At 36.8% G+C, this 19482-nt stretch overlaps 2 protein-coding genes across 5 annotated transcripts; one reads left to right on the top strand and one right to left on the bottom strand.

Annotated features, from left to right (window-relative positions):
• The first annotated feature begins 105 nt into the window (after window positions 1-105).
• On the top strand, window positions 106-5145 carry LOC109103775 (sushi domain-containing protein 6-like). Of its 2 annotated transcripts, none has more exons than XM_019117121.2 (5): window positions 106-302; window positions 1938-2049; window positions 2419-2616; window positions 3182-3323; window positions 4045-5145. In XM_019117121.2, exons 2-5 carry the CDS (start codon window positions 1956-1958, stop codon window positions 4370-4372), a joined length of 762 nt encoding a protein of 253 aa, XP_018972666.2. In that variant the 5' UTR covers window positions 106-302; window positions 1938-1955; the 3' UTR covers window positions 4373-5145. The 2 variants fall into 2 exon arrangements, with proteins under 2 accessions (XP_018972666.2, XP_018972665.2); XM_019117120.2 differs by having other exon boundaries at window positions 107-302; window positions 1941-2049.
• A 1115-nt stretch (window positions 5146-6260) lies between these two features.
• LOC109103773 (hypoxia-inducible factor 1-alpha-like) lies at window positions 6261-19463 on the bottom strand. Of its 3 annotated transcripts, none has more exons than XM_042771233.1 (15): window positions 19307-19463; window positions 14505-14695; window positions 13870-14018; window positions 12940-13024; window positions 12711-12823; window positions 11418-11605; window positions 10077-10183; window positions 9727-9874; window positions 9283-9509; window positions 9023-9159; window positions 8853-8948; window positions 8638-8768; window positions 7958-8069; window positions 7735-7852; window positions 6261-7644 (listed from the first exon to the last, which is right to left on the bottom strand). In XM_042771233.1, the coding sequence occupies exons 1-15, from the start codon at window positions 19327-19329 to the stop codon at window positions 7565-7567; spliced, it is 1905 nt and encodes a 634-aa protein (XP_042627167.1). In that variant the 5' UTR covers window positions 19330-19463; the 3' UTR covers window positions 6261-7564. The 3 variants fall into 3 exon arrangements, with proteins under 3 accessions (XP_042627167.1, XP_042627166.1, XP_042627168.1); XM_042771232.1 differs by having other exon boundaries at window positions 13870-14021; XM_042771234.1 differs by lacking the exon at window positions 19307-19463 and adding an exon at window positions 14908-15068 and having other exon boundaries at window positions 13870-14021.
• Between the last annotated feature and the right edge of the window lie 19 nt (window positions 19464-19482).

Here is a 19482-nt window from a genome sequence, read left to right on the forward strand (position 1 = left end):
CGTGATGACCAAAGTGGGCGTTCCGTTCTCGTCGCTGTGGGCGGGGCTGTCGTGATCGCGCAGGGCTGCGACCAATCAGAGCTCGAGCTGCACATGATAAGTCAGCTGTGCGGTGAGTCATCTGACAGCTGCTCTGGAATAGATGCACTTGTTGAATCAGGTCCTATTTACCCGGGGGTCACAGGTTGTGTGCTAAGTCATCTGAAATCTTTGACAGCTCCCTCGTGAATGAAAACACACTAAAGAACTGACTGTACTCGATCGATTTTATAACCTCACATCACCGCAAGCTGCACTGCCAGGTGAGTTTCGTTTTGGAACAGACTTTAACATACAATACGATTTAACAATAGAGCTTTTGTGCACATGTCTTCCTTTTCTCAAACCTACAGTAAGCGTGTGAATAGTGCTATTGAATCACACAAGGGTTTTGCACAATGTTAAAGTGACCTGCAGTGCCGAACAGAATCAGCATTGTAGATGAATGGCTTGGTTAGCAGAGCAGAACACTCAAAAGATCAGTTCTCTTTTATCGTCTGTGTCAGTGATGTTTCCCATCATACACATAACTAGCTGTTTAAATGCCAGTTAAAAGAAAAATGCGTTTTAATATAGCACAGCAATTTCACATTTCAACTCTATTTTTTGCTTTACTCTATTGTAACTACTGTGAACACTTTAAAAATATTTCCCAGAATGTAAACAAAGATTATTGGAGTGTTTTAAAAGAAAATACCATTGCAGTTTGTCTACTTAAATATTTCATGTTTAGTTCAATATGTTATTGGTTTGTCAAATTTACTAGCAGTTTCTGAGTGAAAATTGTTTTTCACCGATTTCTGTTTGCAGATCAAAATAATTTTGTCACTACAATATACAGCTACACAAATATAATGGTGTAGTGAAAATCGTGTAGAGATGAATTGATATGTTTGTGACTGATAATGATTTTTTTTTTTTATGTGTTACAGAGGCTTTTTAATTTTTATTTTCTAATTTCAACAACAGAATAAGTAAAATAAATAAATTCATAATAAATTATACTGAGAATGTACAAACTGCATTATAAATAAAAATAATAACATTCATGCCATTATTTTTCTAAATGTAGCTTTATTTTTTTTCTTTGCATTTAATTTATTTAGTTGCTTTGCATTCATTGATCACTCCAATACTTAAGTTCTGAGAATCAATCAAACTGATTATTGGTCTAGTTTGCAGTCACTGCAGTCATGACAGTAGATCATAATATACCTTCACTATATTCAGTATACGTAATGCACAATACAACTTGTAGTATGCAGTTCACATAGTCCCTGTGCAAAATACTTACTGCTGACACTCACATCAGTGTTCCACAGTTTAATAATGTATTTAGTAAAGGAGGTTGTGTCAAGCCACCCACGTTGTGGTCTGCTTTGTGCCAAGCTTGTGTGTGAAAATGTCAGGCTCCCAAGAAGGGACAATCCTGCATGTTACACAGATGACTATACCATTGCAGAAATCAAAGCGAGTGTGCCGTGTTCATGCTTCTGGAGATGTTTTGTGTACAACTAGCTGAACTTTGAGGCAAAACTGACAGTCATTTTTAAACCACTATCGATTGACACCTTGACATTCAACACCACCTTTGGTATGGGAAATTGCACTCTGGGTTGTGCAGGTTGTGTTATTCTAGGTTCACAGGCTGGGTATGGTGTGTGCCAGCTGTAGATGCACCCCTTCTCTTTTTGTGTAACAACACCAACACGTGGTTTATGGTTAAAACACCCTGTTAGTCTCATGTGTAATGCACATAAAAATGCATCTCTGAATGATGCTTGCAATGCAGTAGATGCAAGACTCAGACCTGTGCATCTGTTCAGTAATGGAAACTGCTGATACGTGAATAGCTGCAGGTTCCTGAATTCTGTCTTTGTCTTTGTGTGTTGTGTCAGCAGGACAGAGGTGTTTTGATGTCTGCACAGCGATTGTCTCTCTTGTCATGTGTGCGTACTGCCCTGAGCTGCGGGGTTCTCTTGCTGGCTGCTCTGCCAGACTTCACCACAGGTATGAAGATTTCCTTTCAGCAACCCACATCTTCCTCTTCCAGATAACCAGCCACTAGCTTCCTGTGAAAGCCGCTAGTAAAGATTGTCAAATTATCAGTTTTGCAATAATAACTTATGAAACTTTGTATAGGCACTTGTGGGCCAATCAGTCTTGTTCAATCTATTAATTTATTAAAAAATAACACTCTTATGGTGAGCATGTTTTTAATTTTTGAATTTAAATGAATTTTGTTCTTTTTTGGGGGGGTCAAAATGTCAGGGTGATACAACTTTCTTCATCATAATGTAGAAAAAAATACAGTGAGCACACGTAGGAGCTCAGTTTTACCTTATCAGGGTCATTTCTAATTTATCTTTCTTATTTCAGGCAAGAATTGCTCCCACCCGATTGTACCAGAACATGGAGGTTTCCGCTGTGAACCCTCTCCCTGTCGCGGTTTCCCTCAAAAGAGCATCATTCACTTTTTCTGCGAACCTGGATACACTCTACCCAAAGGCCACCATAGGTCAAAGTGTGAGCATGGGAAATGGCATCCCAAAGTGCCCGTCTGCATGCCCCGACCAGGTAAGAGAAAAAAAGAAATGTTTATGCACTTGAAAACTTGACACATCCACTGCAATTCAGCCATTTGAACCAAGAGACTGATGAGAACGACTGGAAGCAGCAGCGTATGCAGACTTTCCATCTTGCATCAGTTGTCCATTAGTTCTGTATTCTGAATGTGCTGGAGGAAGGCATTACAAAAGCAGAACCATTATTAAATGACCTAAATAAGTCCCAGGCAACCGGTAGTGAAGTAAAATCCTAAACTAAGGAGGGGAAAAACCATGATGCTTCATTCAGCACCCTCATTTCCTTGTCTGAGCTGAAACGTGTCACGAGAGGAAACCAACAGCTTGAGCAGGAAGTTAGCAAAGACATCAAACTAACCAGTATGATTATTTTTTTCTGTGATGCACATAAAGCCTTCGGAAACATTTGCATCATAGAATCCAAATCAAAAGTTGTTATCCTCACTCAACCACTTCCAGAAACTTGCCTGGCATCCGGCCTTGATTTGTACGTCAGTTTGTTTTCAAGCTCTTTGGCGGATGTCTTAAAATGGTTATGTGTGTTTTTTTTTTAACAGAGGGTCGTCCTGAACAACCAGAAAAAATAGTCAACTCAATCCCAAGTGTGGCTACGACTGCTATTGCGGTGTCCATCTTCCTTCTAACCACAACGGCCTGTTTGGTCATCAAATCCCGTCTATTCTCCTGTCGAACGCAATGGTATGTCATTTCACTAGTTTTCCATCCAAATAAACTGCAGTGAAATGCACATGATACACAACCTTTCAAAAGTCTGGGGTCAGGAAGATTTTTAGGTTTTTAAGAAATCAGTACTTTTTATTCCTGCAAGGATGCATTAAATTGATCAAAAGTGACAGTAAAGACAAGATGTTAATTCATAATTGTGAGAGATAAACTCGTAATTGCAAGAAAAATATTAATGGGTTATCACCTTTTTTGTTTTTTTATTATTCCACTCCAAGCTTAACTTTTTTTTTTTTTCTTGCAGTTACAAATGTATATCTCACAATTAATTATTTTCTTCTTGGGAATTGTGAGTTTATATCTGGCAATTCTGCCTTTTTCTCTCTCTGAATTAATGATATATAAATTCAGAATTGCAAGAAAAAAGTTTGTTTAAAAAATTGTGAGAGAAAAATAAAAAATATTTTTTATTCTGTGGCAGAAATAATCTTCCATAGAAGACTGAAGTAATGGCTACTAAAAATGCAGCTTATAAATTACATTTGGAAATATATTTAAATAGAAAATAATATTTTAAATTGCAATAATATTTCACATTATTGTTGTTTTCACTGTTTTTTGATTATAGAATTGCAACCTTGATGAGCACAAGTGAATTCTTTCTTACAAAACCAGCCCCAAACGTTTGAATGATAATGTGTATCAACATCATTAACCCTTGTGTCTTTTTCATCAGGAGTTCCTCGGATCAGTTGGACCTTGTTGTTGATGGCTTACCTGTATCTCTTCCCACATACGAGGAGGCAATCTACGGCAGTTGGGGCCAGCGACTTCCATCGTTCCGTGGACCCACTCAGCTCCTGCTGACCCAGGACGCATCAGAACACAGTCCGCTGACTTCGCTCATTTGCCCCGATTCGAATTGTTGCACTGACACAGCCAATCATAGCACAGATACTCAACCGCCTCCTTACGAAGAGGTCCAATCACGATCAAGAGACACTGAGAACGACAGGGACGAACTGGCTTTGCAAAATGCACTTTCTGTTGATAAAAACAACTAATTACTGGACTTTAATGAACTCACCCTTAGCCTTTTGATTGTTCGTGTCCTTGCACAGGAATCCTTGTAACTTTTCCTTCTGCCTTTGCTTGTGGATTCATCCTTCTTTTTTTTTTTGGCTTAAAATGCCAGTGAAAAACTGGTGTAGATGTTTCGAAATGAATGGTCAGATATGTTTGGTTTTCCTTAGTAACGTGCTGCAATATTGATTATGTCAATGTTTTCACTGACCAGGTGGAGATGCGGTTCCCTCCGTGAGGGGAAACAAGGTGTTTTAAGGGGACTTTTATGATTGATGAATGACTTTTATTTAATGATGCAGGTATAACAGCCATTTCTGTAAGAACGAGGTGCTGTGTAATTACATTTTCAGGGTTATGACTCAAGATTAGCATGGAAATAATATGATTTCACCTTATTCAGTGTTTCTCAGAGCATTTACATTGATTGAATGTTAGAAGCGGATTGAGATTGTGCCTGTTGACTGATGGATGTAGTATATATGATTTTATTTTAATTCCTTCCACCTGAACAAGTCTATTGTTAAATGTTGCATTAACATATAGAACAGTGGAACCGACTTGAAGTGTGCTTGCTGAACGGACATTGAATGTTTTGTATTTGTTTTTTGTTTGGCATTTTATGATATGTAACATTTACATCATTAAATCCTGTACATAATTCTGCACAATTAGTGTATGCAAAAGTAATAATAATACACTTGTAAAATTTTATGAACTGAATGTTTGCTATTAAAAATGATTTTAAATCTTTCTAGAGTTTGTGAGTGGTGTTTCTTATATTAAGATATGGATAAAACCCGCTGAAACTCGCTAAAACTAACATTTCAGTGGTTTGTGAGTAATGGTGTGGTCAACAACAGCAGACTAAAGAGCTCTAGTGTCAAGCTTGTTAACAGTTGTTTTTTTTATCTAGTTTGAGCAGACAGATAAGAGGATATCGTGGGAAATTTGTTATATAGAAACAGAAAGTAACAGCAAGGTGCTTACGCATTTGCATTTGACCTACTTTAGCCTCTGTGATTAAACTTGATATCATGTAATGTTAAAGTCAAACTGGTTTCCCGATTCTGCACTTATAGATGGCAAATCTTCAAATCAGGTAAATATAGTAAAACCATCTAGCTAGCTGGTTCAGTTATTACAATATAGAGCAACCTGCGGTAAATCGTATTCTTGCCCACTTGACGACTTTTGTACTCTGATAAGAAAAAATGTTTTACCTTGTAGAGACTTGCAGCAGACCTGGTCCCCCATCTTGAGGTCAAAAGCTGTACTGCACACACGTGCGTTTTGTGTTTATTAATCTTCATTAGAGATTGTTGGAATATAATATGCACTTTACTACATAAGCATAATAACACCGCAGTCTTTTACGTATTAACCACGTGGTTTTATACCAGTTTTGCAGAGGAAAAGTACTGCATGGAAAGCGTTAGATGATTATTGATGTCTATTAATATAGTTCATAATTAGGAAGTTCATATTGGACGGTTGTCCGTGGTGATTGATACAAAACATTGCACTATGCTTTTTAATTTATGTACAAATATTTTAATCCTGCATATGTCGCTAAAGCGTTTTTAAAACGATGCGTCAGCTTTTGTTTAAAAAAAGGTTTTAAAGATACTTTTAAACTAAACTACACCCAAAAAGTTTCATGCTTTTGTTCTGTGTGAATGGTCCCTTACAAACAATAATGTCCATCTATTTAGATATTATTCAATTAATATTGTCAAAATAAAAAAAAAAAAAAAAAAAAATCAAAAACAAGCTTTTAATCGAGATGATTTTTTTTAATGAGGAAATGTGCTTGTGAATGTTTTTAAGTCTATATGTTTAAGAAGGAAAAAAAACAACACATATGTATTGCATTTAAAATGTTTTATTTCTTTACCAGTCAATACAAGGTATAAGTACATTGGAAATAAATGATGCAAAAATACACAGAGTAATATACACAAAAAGTCTAAGATATCTGAAGAACTGTTATCCATATGAGAAAGGCATGTGTCTTATCGGACACTATTTGAATAAGGCCCCTTGAATCATGTCTGTACTAGCTACAGAAATCAAGGGAATATATCCGATTCACAGTCAACTGAAAAAAAGCAACAACAACAACAAAAAAAAGCACCACACCTTATCCTGTATGCCACAATAAAAAAACTGCTTCTGCTGCATAAAAGGTGGTCTAGAAACATCAACAAACAACAAAACTACAGGCGATCGCTTGCTGCAAATGCTTTCATCCAACTGATTAGCACATTTGTGGTGTTAGCATCACATCTTAGGATTCAAAAAGACATCAGACAAGGTTTTCGGTCAATACGACTGCAGCGTCAACACCATAGCCTCTCTGAAAACCATTACAGATCATTCAACATTGGAAGTGACAAGGACAGAAAACAGTAATATTTGTAATTCAACACCAAAGACACAAGTATAGATTGACTTACAAGTTGTAATTGCAAAAGTATACAAAATGCTTTAGAAAAAGATGATCACCAATAGATTATTTGTTGCGTTTGTCAGCTATGGCCTCAGTGAATAAGCTATGAACTCCAAAGCATGATCACATCCACTCAAAGTCAGCCCTTTACTGCTCTAACCCATGATTCTAGACAGAATCCTCACATCAAGCTTCTTTCAGATAAACTTAGTTAAGTGAAGTTATGTTTGAAGTTGAGATTATAGGTTTAGATTAAGGCTACAAGTGGTAGAACAACATGTTAACACTATTTCTAACATATCCTGACCAGTTTATCTTCGATTTCAAACATCCTTTGGCCACATTTGTGCTTTGGACGAACTCGGACTGAACGGCTGAAAACAAGGGGGGATCAGAGCACCATTATTTTTTTAGCAATCTACTAAATGACAAATCTGCTGAGAACTCATTACCAATCACTATATTATACTAATTCTACTAGCTAAAGGCTATTTTGACTACTCTTGGTTATAGTATTTGGGCAAAAACAAATAATAATGATAATAAAAAAACATTTTGAGTGTTTAGGCCAATTGTATTGTGCGTAAAAGGTCACACTCTGAAATACATGTTATGTTGATACATGTGGAGCTTGAGAAGGGTTTTTCGTAGCCCTCTTTGATAACGGTCAGATTGCTTTGATAACTGTCATGTAATTGCTGATGACTCGTCCACATTGTCTTCAAGTAAGGGAGGGCATTGCTGCAGCAGCAGGCCTCATTAAGTCAGGTGGGCGCGACAGGAAGCTGTCCCTCATGAGAGCTGTTAATGACAGAATTAAGATTCATTTAGAAAAGTTTACTCATTTACTTTTATTCAACAGGACAGGACTGTTTAAAATAAGTAGTGTACCTGCTGTATCACACAAGGCCTGCGCTCCACCCAGCAACGGGTCCCTGTCGGTCAAGAGCTGACTTCGCTTTTGAGGTGGTGGTTCAAATTCTTCTGAACCATCTTCGGACAAGGTATTCTGAAAAAAACAAAAATAAAATCACATATCGTCTATACCAAGTGTTTTTGTGTGAATAAAGTTTAAAAAGTGGAGGTCCAATAATAAAAGATCATTTGTCCTTACCAGTAATGTGTGGCTGAGCAAAAGCTCTTCCTCTATGGAGCCGCTCTTTGTTTTCTTCTCCCATTTGGCAGCCAGAACAGGAATATCATCTTCCTCCTCATCTTCCAAACATCTGTTGTAGAGAAAGACATTAAATGTGTGTATTATACACTACTGTTCAAAAGTCTGGGGTCAGCAAGGATACATTACATTGATTAAAACTGACAGCAAGCACATTTATAATATAAGATTTCTATTTAAAATAAATGGTTGTTCATTTGAACTGGCTATTTATTTAAAAAAAAAAAAAAACATGAAAAAATGTATCATGGTTTTCACAAAAATAATAACCTGTTTTCAACATTGAGGATAATAATAAAAAGTTACTTAAGCAGCAAATCAGCATATTAGAAAGATTTCTGAAGGATCATGCGACACTGAAGACTGGAGTAATGACTTAAAAATTTAGCTTTGTCATTGCAGGAATAAATTACATTTCAAAATATATTCAAATAGAAAACAGGTATTTTAGAGTGTAATAATATTTTGCAATATTACTGTATTTTTTATTAAATAAATTCAGCCTTAGCGAGCTTAAGAGACTTCCTTTAAAATATTAAAAAGATCTTACCAGACCCAAATTTCTGAACGATATATTTGAAACAATCTAAATAAGCTGAAATCATCATTATGACTCTTACCGTTTCCTTGAAGTGTTGGTCAGCATATCTGAAGGCACAGCCATTTCACTCTGGGGCAGGAAGGTCAACTGGAAGTCATCATCCATGGAGATATATGGAGCCAACATGTCCAGATCAAGCTCATCCATAGCCTGTCAGAGAATGAAAGTGTTAAACACCCATCACTTATCTTCTGAGATGTTTTAGACAGATCTAAAAACCAGTTTGAGAACTACCTCTGACTGTCCTTTCAGAGTTATGCTCTCCTCGGGTTTGAGGGCGAAGAACTTCTCCACCCCTTCCGTCTCCATGGGCAGCTCTTCAGCGGGGCTCTGAAACAGACCCTTAAACGTCAGATAAATCACCAAAAATACCCAGACAAATGAACAAAGACTCTCATACACACCGCAGCAGGTGGAGAATTGGTGGGCCTGTCGAATATTGGAGAAAGGAGCTGGCGGAGTTCAGGCGTACAGAGGTCCTGAGGGCTTTCTGGAAGAGTGTTGGGACTAGGTGGACTGCAGAATGACAACTCCACACACTCTGTGAATAATATAAAGCACTATTAGGATGACATCACATTTGTGCAAGAATACACATCCAAATCGATTTTAGAAGACTAACAGCAAACATTCCCATTCTGTAGAAAAGCATAATTGTGAGCACCTTTTAGGGAAATGATAGTGTCTCCAGAGTGAGGTGCCAGCTGCATTAACTCTTCTGGGTTGTCCTTCATCTGGAGGAAGAGCGTCGCAGTGTCGCTCTCCTCCTCCATGTCTGAGTCCTTCTCCTCCTCCTCCTCCTTCTCCAGCATGCTCAGCTTCTCAGCTCTGGGCTTTGGTTTCTCACAGGTCTGTTCCAGTGAGAACACAACATCTGCCTCTTCCACACCACTGCCAGAAAGAGAGAGAGAGAGAGAGAGAAACAATTCACACCAGGGTTATTTTTCTTAAATGAAATTAAAACCATTTGTTGTGTAGGATATGAAAATTAGGTATGTTCCCTTGGTGACTAATTGAAATAAAATGTAATTTAAACTATAAAAATAAAGACTTTACAGACATAAAAAGCTTATAAAAGACAACAAAATTACTAAACTGACTGAGGTACCTGAGGATAAAGTTGAGGCAGACCACAGCCTCGGGTTGAGAGGTCCTGCTGTTGTAGAGGACAGTGGCTTGAGTCTCAGTCCAGACAAATCCTCCATTCTTAGCCAGGAAGCGGTAATGGCTGGTGCACACCTGGCCCTTGGAGAACACTGCAAGTAAGGAAAAGATAAGGAAGAGTTTAGCAGTTGGTCTTTTCTTCATTCTATAAAGAAAACATCAGAACACAACATTATCGTTGACATTGTCACAGAAGTTGATCACTGGGTAGGGTTATGGTTAAGACTAACTGTATTGTGAAAAAACTATGTTTGATTATGTCACAGAAATTAAAGACGACAAACTAAAACTTACAGATGTGTAAACTCCTGGTCACATGATCAAAATCAAGGGCGTGATAAAACTCATAGGCAGACCGGCCAATCAGATCATCGGGTTGATATCCAACAAGCTCAGTGACTCTGTAAACACAAAGCAGTCAATCAACATATGAAGTCTCATCATTTTATTACATATTTAAATACAATTTATTATAGTGATGCACCAAAATATTATTTTTACCAAAACCAAAAAAAAAAAAAAAAAAAAAAAAAAAAAAAAAAAAAAAAAAAAAAAAAACCTTTTTCATTTAGCCAAAAACGGAAACCAAAAATAAAGTGTGGTTAAATTTGGGTAACTTAATTGTTCTGCTGTTCAGGGTGTTGTGTCGTCCCAAGTTAAACCAGTCTCCTTTGAATATTTTAATTGAACCAATTTTATAAATTGCTACTCTTGCATCACTTTGGTCGATTTTTTTTGGTTGCCAAAATTTGGGTGCATAATTATTTCATTACACAAATTGTTATTGCAGAAGAGTATTCTTACACAGTGATGTCACATGAACAACTAATCTGCAATTTGTCAATTCTGGCAAATGACCATGGTATAAGCGGGCTAATGCATGGCTAGCCGTGCATTAAACAATTTTAATGCGCTTGGTGTCAGATGGTTCTTGACCTCCACGCCATGCATTAAAATTGTTTAATGCAACCCTTCCATAAACTGCAGTAAGTGAGTTTCAATTCAGTAACAACAACAGTCATGCCATTATTTTGGACTGCAAACTCACATTCATAGCTCAAGAAAGCATCATTTCTTTTGCCATAGGGCTGAAGGTTCAAGAGCAGTGAAGAAAAACACTATATCTAGTTCATATGAATTTGAATCCATTTAAAAAGCTGTTTATGGAAATCTCCAGTATAAAATGTGAATGGTGTATCTAATCCCAACACTGAGATACTATAAATATACTGTGCCCTAAGTGGAAGCTGAAAATAAAAAAACCCCTGGAAACCTGAGTCACATGCTTTCTCACACCATGAATGAAATCTGTCTTCAGCTGTCACACATACGCATTTCAAAAACAATTTAAAAGGCTGATTTAGGTTTGCAGATAGAGTGTGTAATGCTAGATTCATTTTTACATGTGTGGGTAGATTTAACCATGAGTAGGAAGGCAAATGTGAACATTGTATATCACCACTTCACAGAGGTGAACTGAGTGCACTGCCACATAGAGAAAGTCAGCTGACCCACTGCTATCAGACACTATGCTGTCATTAGATTAATTTTAACTTTTACGACCTCTGAGTATGTGCTGTGTACTTCTGAGAGATTATGCATGAGCATGTATTATTGCATTTAAATACACCTTACCGTCCGTCACATTGTGTGAAAGTCAGGTCCATGTTATGGCGTGTGAGGAAGGTGCTGCTGTCTAGTGGAAATTCAACGCTGGAGGGGTGAGGAATGGGTTCACAAAGCAAAATCAGGAAGCTGCCAGCAGGGGGCGAGTTCTCATCATCGCCACTGAACGTCTGCATGTGTCCTGTGCAATGAAGGACCTGGGAGAAGAAATTCAAAAATACTATTTAATGGAATTTTGATCATAAAATTACAAAATCATAAAGTAATTCTACTGTGTATTTAGGATAAATACACACTTCAATTCAAAAGTTGCATAAAAGGGTGTTTTTATTTTATTTTATTCAGCAAGGATGCATTAAATTGATCAACAGTGTAGTAAAAGTTACAAAAGATTTCTATTTCAAATAAATGCAGTTCTTTTGAACATTCTATTGACCAAAAATATGATCATATGATAATGATAAGTGTTTCTTGAGCACAAAATCAGCATATTAGACTGATTTCTGAAGGATCATGTGACACTGAAGACTGGAGTAATGTCTGTTGAAAATTCAGCTTTGCCATCACAGAAATAAATTATAATTTAAAATGCATTTAAAAAAATTGTAACAATATTTCCAAATATTATTGTTTTGCTGTATTATTAATCAAACAAATGCAGCCTTGGTGAGCATAAGAAACTAAATTTTAAAATATCTTACCAAACCCAAAATTTTAAACTGTAGTGTACATATATTCTGAAGGTTTATAACCTAATCAAAGTTTCATACTGACTGTTTGTACATTTCTCAACAAAATACAGACGGCCAAGATAAAAACACGACATTGTGTAACATGACGTGCAAAACAAGCGGTCAAGCTGGACCAGTGCCTGCTGTCTTGCCACTGAATGTAGTTGGATCTCTGCCTTCAGTGTATTTGTGTCCTGTTTTATGCACTCATGGGACTTGGCTCCATAGCTCAACAAAGAGCTGGACTGATGTGAAGCGGTAATGCTGATACAGTCCTGCATACCCCTCAGAGCAATCTACACCCGCTAAAGATGAGCTAACAGGTGCTGCGTGTGAAAATAGCTAAAGGAAGTTCGACACCAGTATTGATTAAACCTTGTCACGCCATTAAATGTTTCTAAAAACAAAACTAAAAAGCAGTGCATGTTGACTTGCTGTACAATGGCACTTCTGTGAGTTTGAATGTTGGATTATGCACACTTTATTCCTATAGTTTCCTGTCTAAAACACATTTAATAGTCCATACATAAAATAATAAGCTATTTTTACATAAAATTCACAGCTTGTGTACCTTCCAGTTTGCAGACTTGATATTAACTGTTCTTCCTGTGTGGGTGAGTGTGCTCTTCATCCGAAGGAAAAAATTATGTTCGGTCAACTTCTCTGTCTTTTTCTTTGAAACACCTGAGGATGAAAAAAGGAAAAAAAAAACATTCTCCTTGTCATTCCTCACAGATTTTGAGACTTCAATACACAGTAGGTAGGTGGCTAAAATTCAGTGCAAAGAAATATTTTATTACCAGGTCTTGTGGTGAGGATGTCTCGCAATTCTTCTTGGTCACAGGGATGAACAAACTCATACACACTCTGTCCAAGCAGCTCCAGCTGTACAACACCACATAAGAAAGAAAAAAAAAAATCTGCAATTTAAGATAACTTCAAAATAATATCATAACACTAAAGACAGTAGTAAATAAAAAAAAGTAATTTATTTATTTAGAACAATAATTTATACAAATGATGTCATACATGTAACAGACTTTTCTGCATTTTTATTTTAAAAAATTTAGTATATCCTTTAAAACACTGTTTGGAACATGCATTGGACTGACTCACAGGAATAAAATCACCAGAACATTTTTCAGCATTTATGAACTCTATAAATGCAATTCAAAGAGTGAATGTGGGTCATGTGTATGAGATTTCATGCCTTTTCCATCAAATCGCTGCTATCATCCTTTAAATGCTTTTACTGTAAAATAATTATATGTTTTCAGTTGCCTAAATTATTTTAAAAGATTATTTTCATAATAACTTATAATATAAGATACACACACATACATACACACACACACACACATATATATATACATATTATATACACATATATATATACCCTCAGTGTCATATCTGTTGGATTTCAGTACTTATTTCTTTTACTATTGCATTACTCAATAATAACAAAATAAAACACTGTAACTCCCTCTTTTCAGATTACAGCACAACAACACATTAGCCTGAATGTGTCCCCTCAGGAACAGACCTATTCTAAGGGTTTCAAGAGTCACACACGTAATATGAACACTGTGCCTCATACCACAGCGGAGGAATCCAAAGTGAAACTATTCCTGGGCCGCGTGCTGCTGGACTGCAGCCAACCAAATTCTCAACTTTGTGAAATTCACACTGTGCTGGTTTCAAGTAGTACTTCAATATGGGGCAGCACTTACCTGTGTCATGCCGATGTATTTGCTGACACTCTCTGAGAGGAAGACCAAGTCCCCTTCCTCAGTCATCACCAGAATAAAGCCTGCCAGTGCCTGCTGATAAAAGGCATCAGTGGGATTCTCAGTTTCTTCAGTCTGTGTTTTGGCTGGCCCTGCTGGATGTGACAAAAATTAAACATTAACATTAGTTAATAATAGCCAAAGAAGTATTTGAACATACTTGTATATAAGATGTACACATTATCATACAGTAAGATTTTTTCCCCTAAAACAATGAAAACTTTCATTCAGCAAGCATGCATTAAATAGATCAAAAGTGACAGTAAAGACACTTATAAATTATAAAAGAGCATTAGAGATTTTTTTAAATAAAAAAAAAGATATATTACAGATCCCAAACTTTTGAATGGTAGTGCGTGTTTGTGTGTAAATATCTTTTAAATGTCAGTGCTTTCATGCATCCGGCAGCCGGTAATTGCCTGCACAAACATACTGTGGTCAGCACAAATCAGGTTTATTCTAGTTGAATGTTAACCCAAGTTTAATGCAGTCTGGCCTGAATTTTCTTTTCTCTTGTGCAATATTCAGGTCTCAACCAACTGCTCGACATCATACAGCTCGTTTTCAGCAGAACCCACCTGATTGGATCAATCGGTTCATGCGCAGATAGCTGAGTGTCACCCTCATGATGGCAGCTTTGTCCAGGTGGGAGGCGATCCGTCGTGGAAGGGGTAGTGAGTGGGCCAGTTCGTAAAACACCTCAGTCTCCTGACTTCTCCTACTGCGCGCTGCATCACGTGAACGCACCTTCCGCTGCTCCAAACTGGGCCTAAACAAGGCAAAACAAGAAAAACAAACTTCTTTAAATGACCAAACTCAGAATATCTAACCCTTAACAAGAAAGCTAAAGAAGAAAATCAAGTTTATGCAATGTCACGTCTTAGCATAAAGCTTTTTAAATTTGTAGTTTCCACCATTTTTTTCTTCATCCAAAGACAACAACAACAACAGAATAAACATTCTGTATTCTCCATCGCTTACATCTTGTTCTCTGTTTCTCCTCAATAAAACTGTCCCAGCTGTAATTGGTGTGTTCTGGTGCTCTGTATATCCCAGTCTTGCCAGAGAGTGGGCCCCAGATAAACTTTTTCTTCACTCTGTGCCTTTCACTTATGCTCCCCTCCTCCACCGGCCTTAAGTATGTAGACAAGCCTGTCCCATGGCCCTCCCCCACCCACGCTTCCTATCGACAGAGTCCCTCCCAGCTCTTAGTCTCTGACCTCCTTTGTGCTTTGAACAGGACTGAACTCTGCCGACCCTGACATTCCAAAATGACCCATCAAACAGTTGCCAAACTCTCAGCATATACTTTTTTTTTTTTTGGCATAGGCAAATAATTCCTTCAGATATGGAATTACATTTCTGCTAGCAGAACATAATTAGCATTCATACTGGTGATACATTTGTTCTTTCATGAATCTTTGATTAACAGAAAGTTCAAAAGAATGGCATTTATTTGTAATAGAAATCTTTTGTAACAATATAAATGTCACTTATGATCGATTTAATTCACCCTCGCTGAATAAAATAATTACTTTATTTCTAAACTAACCCAAAACTTTAATGATGTTTTTTATCTTTCTTTTTTTTTTTTTTGCACAGTCAAACATTTCCTTTAGATATACAGTGCTAGATTAATTAGCTCTCCTATTGAGATGTATTGTGTTATTGTATTTCATGGTGCAGTAAACAGGACAGATATGCCGCACAGCATGTCTGCACAAGTTGGGCTCCAGCCACACGTTTTCACTTGGCACGTAGTCTGTGGTCAGTCAAGTTAGGCTCTGTACACTTTGTTAAAAACATTCCCATCCCAAATAATGCTTGAATGACATGTAGTGTACAGAAGAACAAAAAACAAAAAACAAAAAAAAAAAAAAATCACACAGGAATAAGTCTTCATTAGGACTTGCACAGCCAGAATAAACATAAACAGTCACGTATCGCCGGCCTGGATCAAAACCTCTATTTGTATGCACATGACTCTAATTGACCAACAGGGCATAAAACCAACCGTATGAAGACAACGATGCTGGTTTGTGAAAATGGAGCATTGAAGAACAGATCCAGTAATTTGGTCAGTCATAATAATGCCATTTCACAGAAATATTACACTAACTTAAAACATAAAACTAATTAGTAAACATCCAAATGAAGGGTAAAGTCATAAAGCAGAACAATCAAATGGAAATCTGCCAAAGGTAACATGATTTTATACATCTATAACAAACTTTACAAGCGGTCAATATCTTTCAGGTCTTTATTTTACACACAAAACAGGATTCAGATGATGATCCTTGTACAATCAGTCAATGCATGTTTTAGGTAAGAACAAAAAAAATAAGTGTCTGAGACAGGCTGAAGCAAGACCCAGCATCCAATTTCAAAATTTATTTGAAATAGAAATCTTTTGTAACATTGCAGATGTTTCCCCTGTCATTTTTGACCAATTTAGTGCATATGTGCTGAATAAAAAAAGTATTAGTTTTTTGCAGAACTGACCCCAAAGTTTTCACTGATAGTGTGACAAAGTAAACATCACATCTTAATGACTTTAAATTCAGTGCACGTAGTCTCGTGCCAAAGCTGCTGTAAATCAATGCAGGAACACTGTGTCCTTCAGCTACATCACAACAGTCACGCCCAACCCTTGTGCTGTTTGTATGGTTAGGGATTTACTGTGAGTGTTATTATGCATTCTGGTAAAATGTCAACACCCCATATCAGCGTAGGTGGAACTGGAAGTCCAGTACAACTCATCCCAGCGTGTTCAAACGAACTCCTCTGAACCTCATGGGATAAAGATGGCATGACGAGCTTAGTGGAGAGGAATGTTCATGTCAAATGTTATACTCATTGATATGAAGCCGGTGGTACATCAGCTTATGAAGAGATTGATGCACAGTGTAAATGTCACCTTATGACTATTTTACAACACTCAACCTTTTCTTTAAAAGTAAAAAATTACTCATCCTTGCAAAGCAACAATATCAATGTGTCCATACCATGTGCCCCAATGTGAAACAGTCTTTGCTTTCTCATATGTGACCCTGGTCAACAAAACCAGTCATAGAGGGTCAATTTTTCCTAAATTGAGATGTATGCATCATCTGAAAGCTGAATAAATAAGCTTTCAATTGATGTGTGGTTTGTTAGGATAGGACAATATTCGGCCGAGATACAACTATTTAAACATCTGGAATCTGAGGGTGAAAAAAAAAAAAAAAAAAAAAAAATTTCAAAATACTGAGAAAAATCGCCTTTAAAGTTGTCCAAATGAATTTCTTAGCAATGCATATTACTAATCAAAAATTAAGTTTTAATATATTTACAGTAGGAAATTTACAAAATATCTTCATGGAACAGGATCTTTACTTAATATCCTTATGTTTTTTGGCATAAAAGAAAAATCTATCATTTTGCCCCATACAATGTATTTTTGGCTATTGCTATAAATATACCCCAGCGACTTAAGACTGGTTTTGTGGTCTGGGGTAACATATTGGTTGTTTCAGGAACACAATGTTCTCTTTGCAGATTTGTGGTTGATATGCAGCATGCCCATATGTGAAACAGTCTTCACTTTCTCATATGGTTGTTTCAGGAACACAATGTTCTCTTTGCAAACTCGTAGTGGATATGCAGTAAATTTGCATCACATTTAATTTTTCGTCAATCGTCAACCCTGTGGTTTTAGTCAAGAGTGTCAGACGAATGCTATGGGATGTTTGTTTTCTATAAGACTGATTCTTTGACTCTTGCGTGCTTCTGAAGCACTGGGACTCCTTCCAACTGTTCTGCTGCTGAGGCACATGCAGTTCCTTTGACCGACTCAGTGAGCAAGCGAGAGAGCGAGGGTGTGCGAGAGGTTCGGCTAAGTTCATTTGCACGGTGGTGGGAGGGGGAGACACCGGGAGCTCTGCCAAGAGTAAGGTTGAACATAGGCAGTAGTCTCTGCTATATCAAGACAGCAGAGAACAAAATGTACTCTAACCTATTTACTTCATTCTGAAAGTGTGTACTTCATTTCCTTCAGATATGTGGGTTGATACAAAATACTTTTAGGAAGCTGCATTGTCTTGTGGTGTGATGTGCATTACTCATAACTTAAAAAGCATTTTGATCATTCTTTTAGTAGTATAAATGCAGCTTTCATGAAATTAATTGGTCTCGCTTTATTTTAAGTGTCTTTACATTTAACATTGAAACTAAACCGTTGTAATGCAACAAATATTGTGCAAATGTAAAAACATGTTATGTTTTTGTAATTAATTGCTGAACACATTAAGTACACTGTGCCCAACAGTTAATGTAAATGCAAAGTAGTTACAGAATATTTTTACTTTCAAAAATGCATTTGCCTCTCTGTAGGGCCATTAAAATTATAAAAAAAAAAAAAAAGAAAGAAATGATGACCAGTTACAGGACGTAAGACACACAATTTTCTTTAAATATTCATATCAACCAAAAATATGTTAATAAAATTGTTTAGAGAAGAAATATGCTTTCAAAACAAAGTAACAAAGTTAGTTTATTATCCTGCAATGTCAAAAAACTTAAGGAACTTCATGTTTTGTGTAAAAGAGGAACAACCGTAGTTGTTGTTTTGGCAAATAACAAACCTTGCATTTTATGCCAATCTGATGAAATATGCTTTTTCAAGCATTATTTCACTAATATCATATATTCACCCTTTGTGTGTCCTTACTTCTGTGAAAGTACTCTTTATCATATCTTATTTATCAGCCCACTAAATATGAAAGTATCCATCAGATATCTTAATGAAACAATAATAATCACAAACAAACAGCTCATGACATAGATTATGCGAGATTATAGTCTTTAAGAACAAAGGTGCCATTACAGGACTCCATCATTCTTCTGTCTGTGTAAACAGAACCTAAGAACACTGTTTTTTCTTCAAGCAGTTTTATTGACCATTTGGTGCTTAAGACCACTCGGGGCTTTTTCGTTTTCTGAAGACATTACTGAAGCTCAACTGGAGCAAAATCATCACTCTTAATAGTTCAGTGTCTATGGTGCATTATTTTAAATGTTGTATTTGGTAGCTGTGTACAATAAAACTGATAGCCTATTGTCTTCACAATATATATATATAAAACAACCAATCCGGCCAAAACAACCGAAAACCCTCTTAGGAGCTAATTTCATGATATATCTGAAAAAGAAAACACGGAACCATTACTATAGTATGAACTAAAACCAATTTCAATATAGATCAATAACCGACTGCACGCTCACGAGGCCATACGCCTACATACATCGACCGAAGATCTGGTTTCCCCTTTTTTATCGCTTATTATTAATCCCACACGTTTTATCTCCTATAAAAAATGCTCCAGGAAAACAACCGCCTTACCTCTTCATCACGGAGTTCACCATCTCTCGAATTAAATCACTGAAATCCGAGTTTTGAGTTTTGTATTTGTAACGCTCGAGTAGTCCTCAGACGCAACCGTCGTCTGAGCCGCAGCTTGTTTATCTCTGTTCTAAAGGGGCTCGACCGCGATCTTTGTGTAGGGCTGAGTGTCAAAA

Source organism: Cyprinus carpio, chromosome A15 (assembly GCF_018340385.1).
Source record: "Cyprinus carpio isolate SPL01 chromosome A15, ASM1834038v1, whole genome shotgun sequence".
NCBI classification, from domain to species: domain Eukaryota; kingdom Metazoa; phylum Chordata; class Actinopteri; order Cypriniformes; family Cyprinidae; genus Cyprinus; species Cyprinus carpio.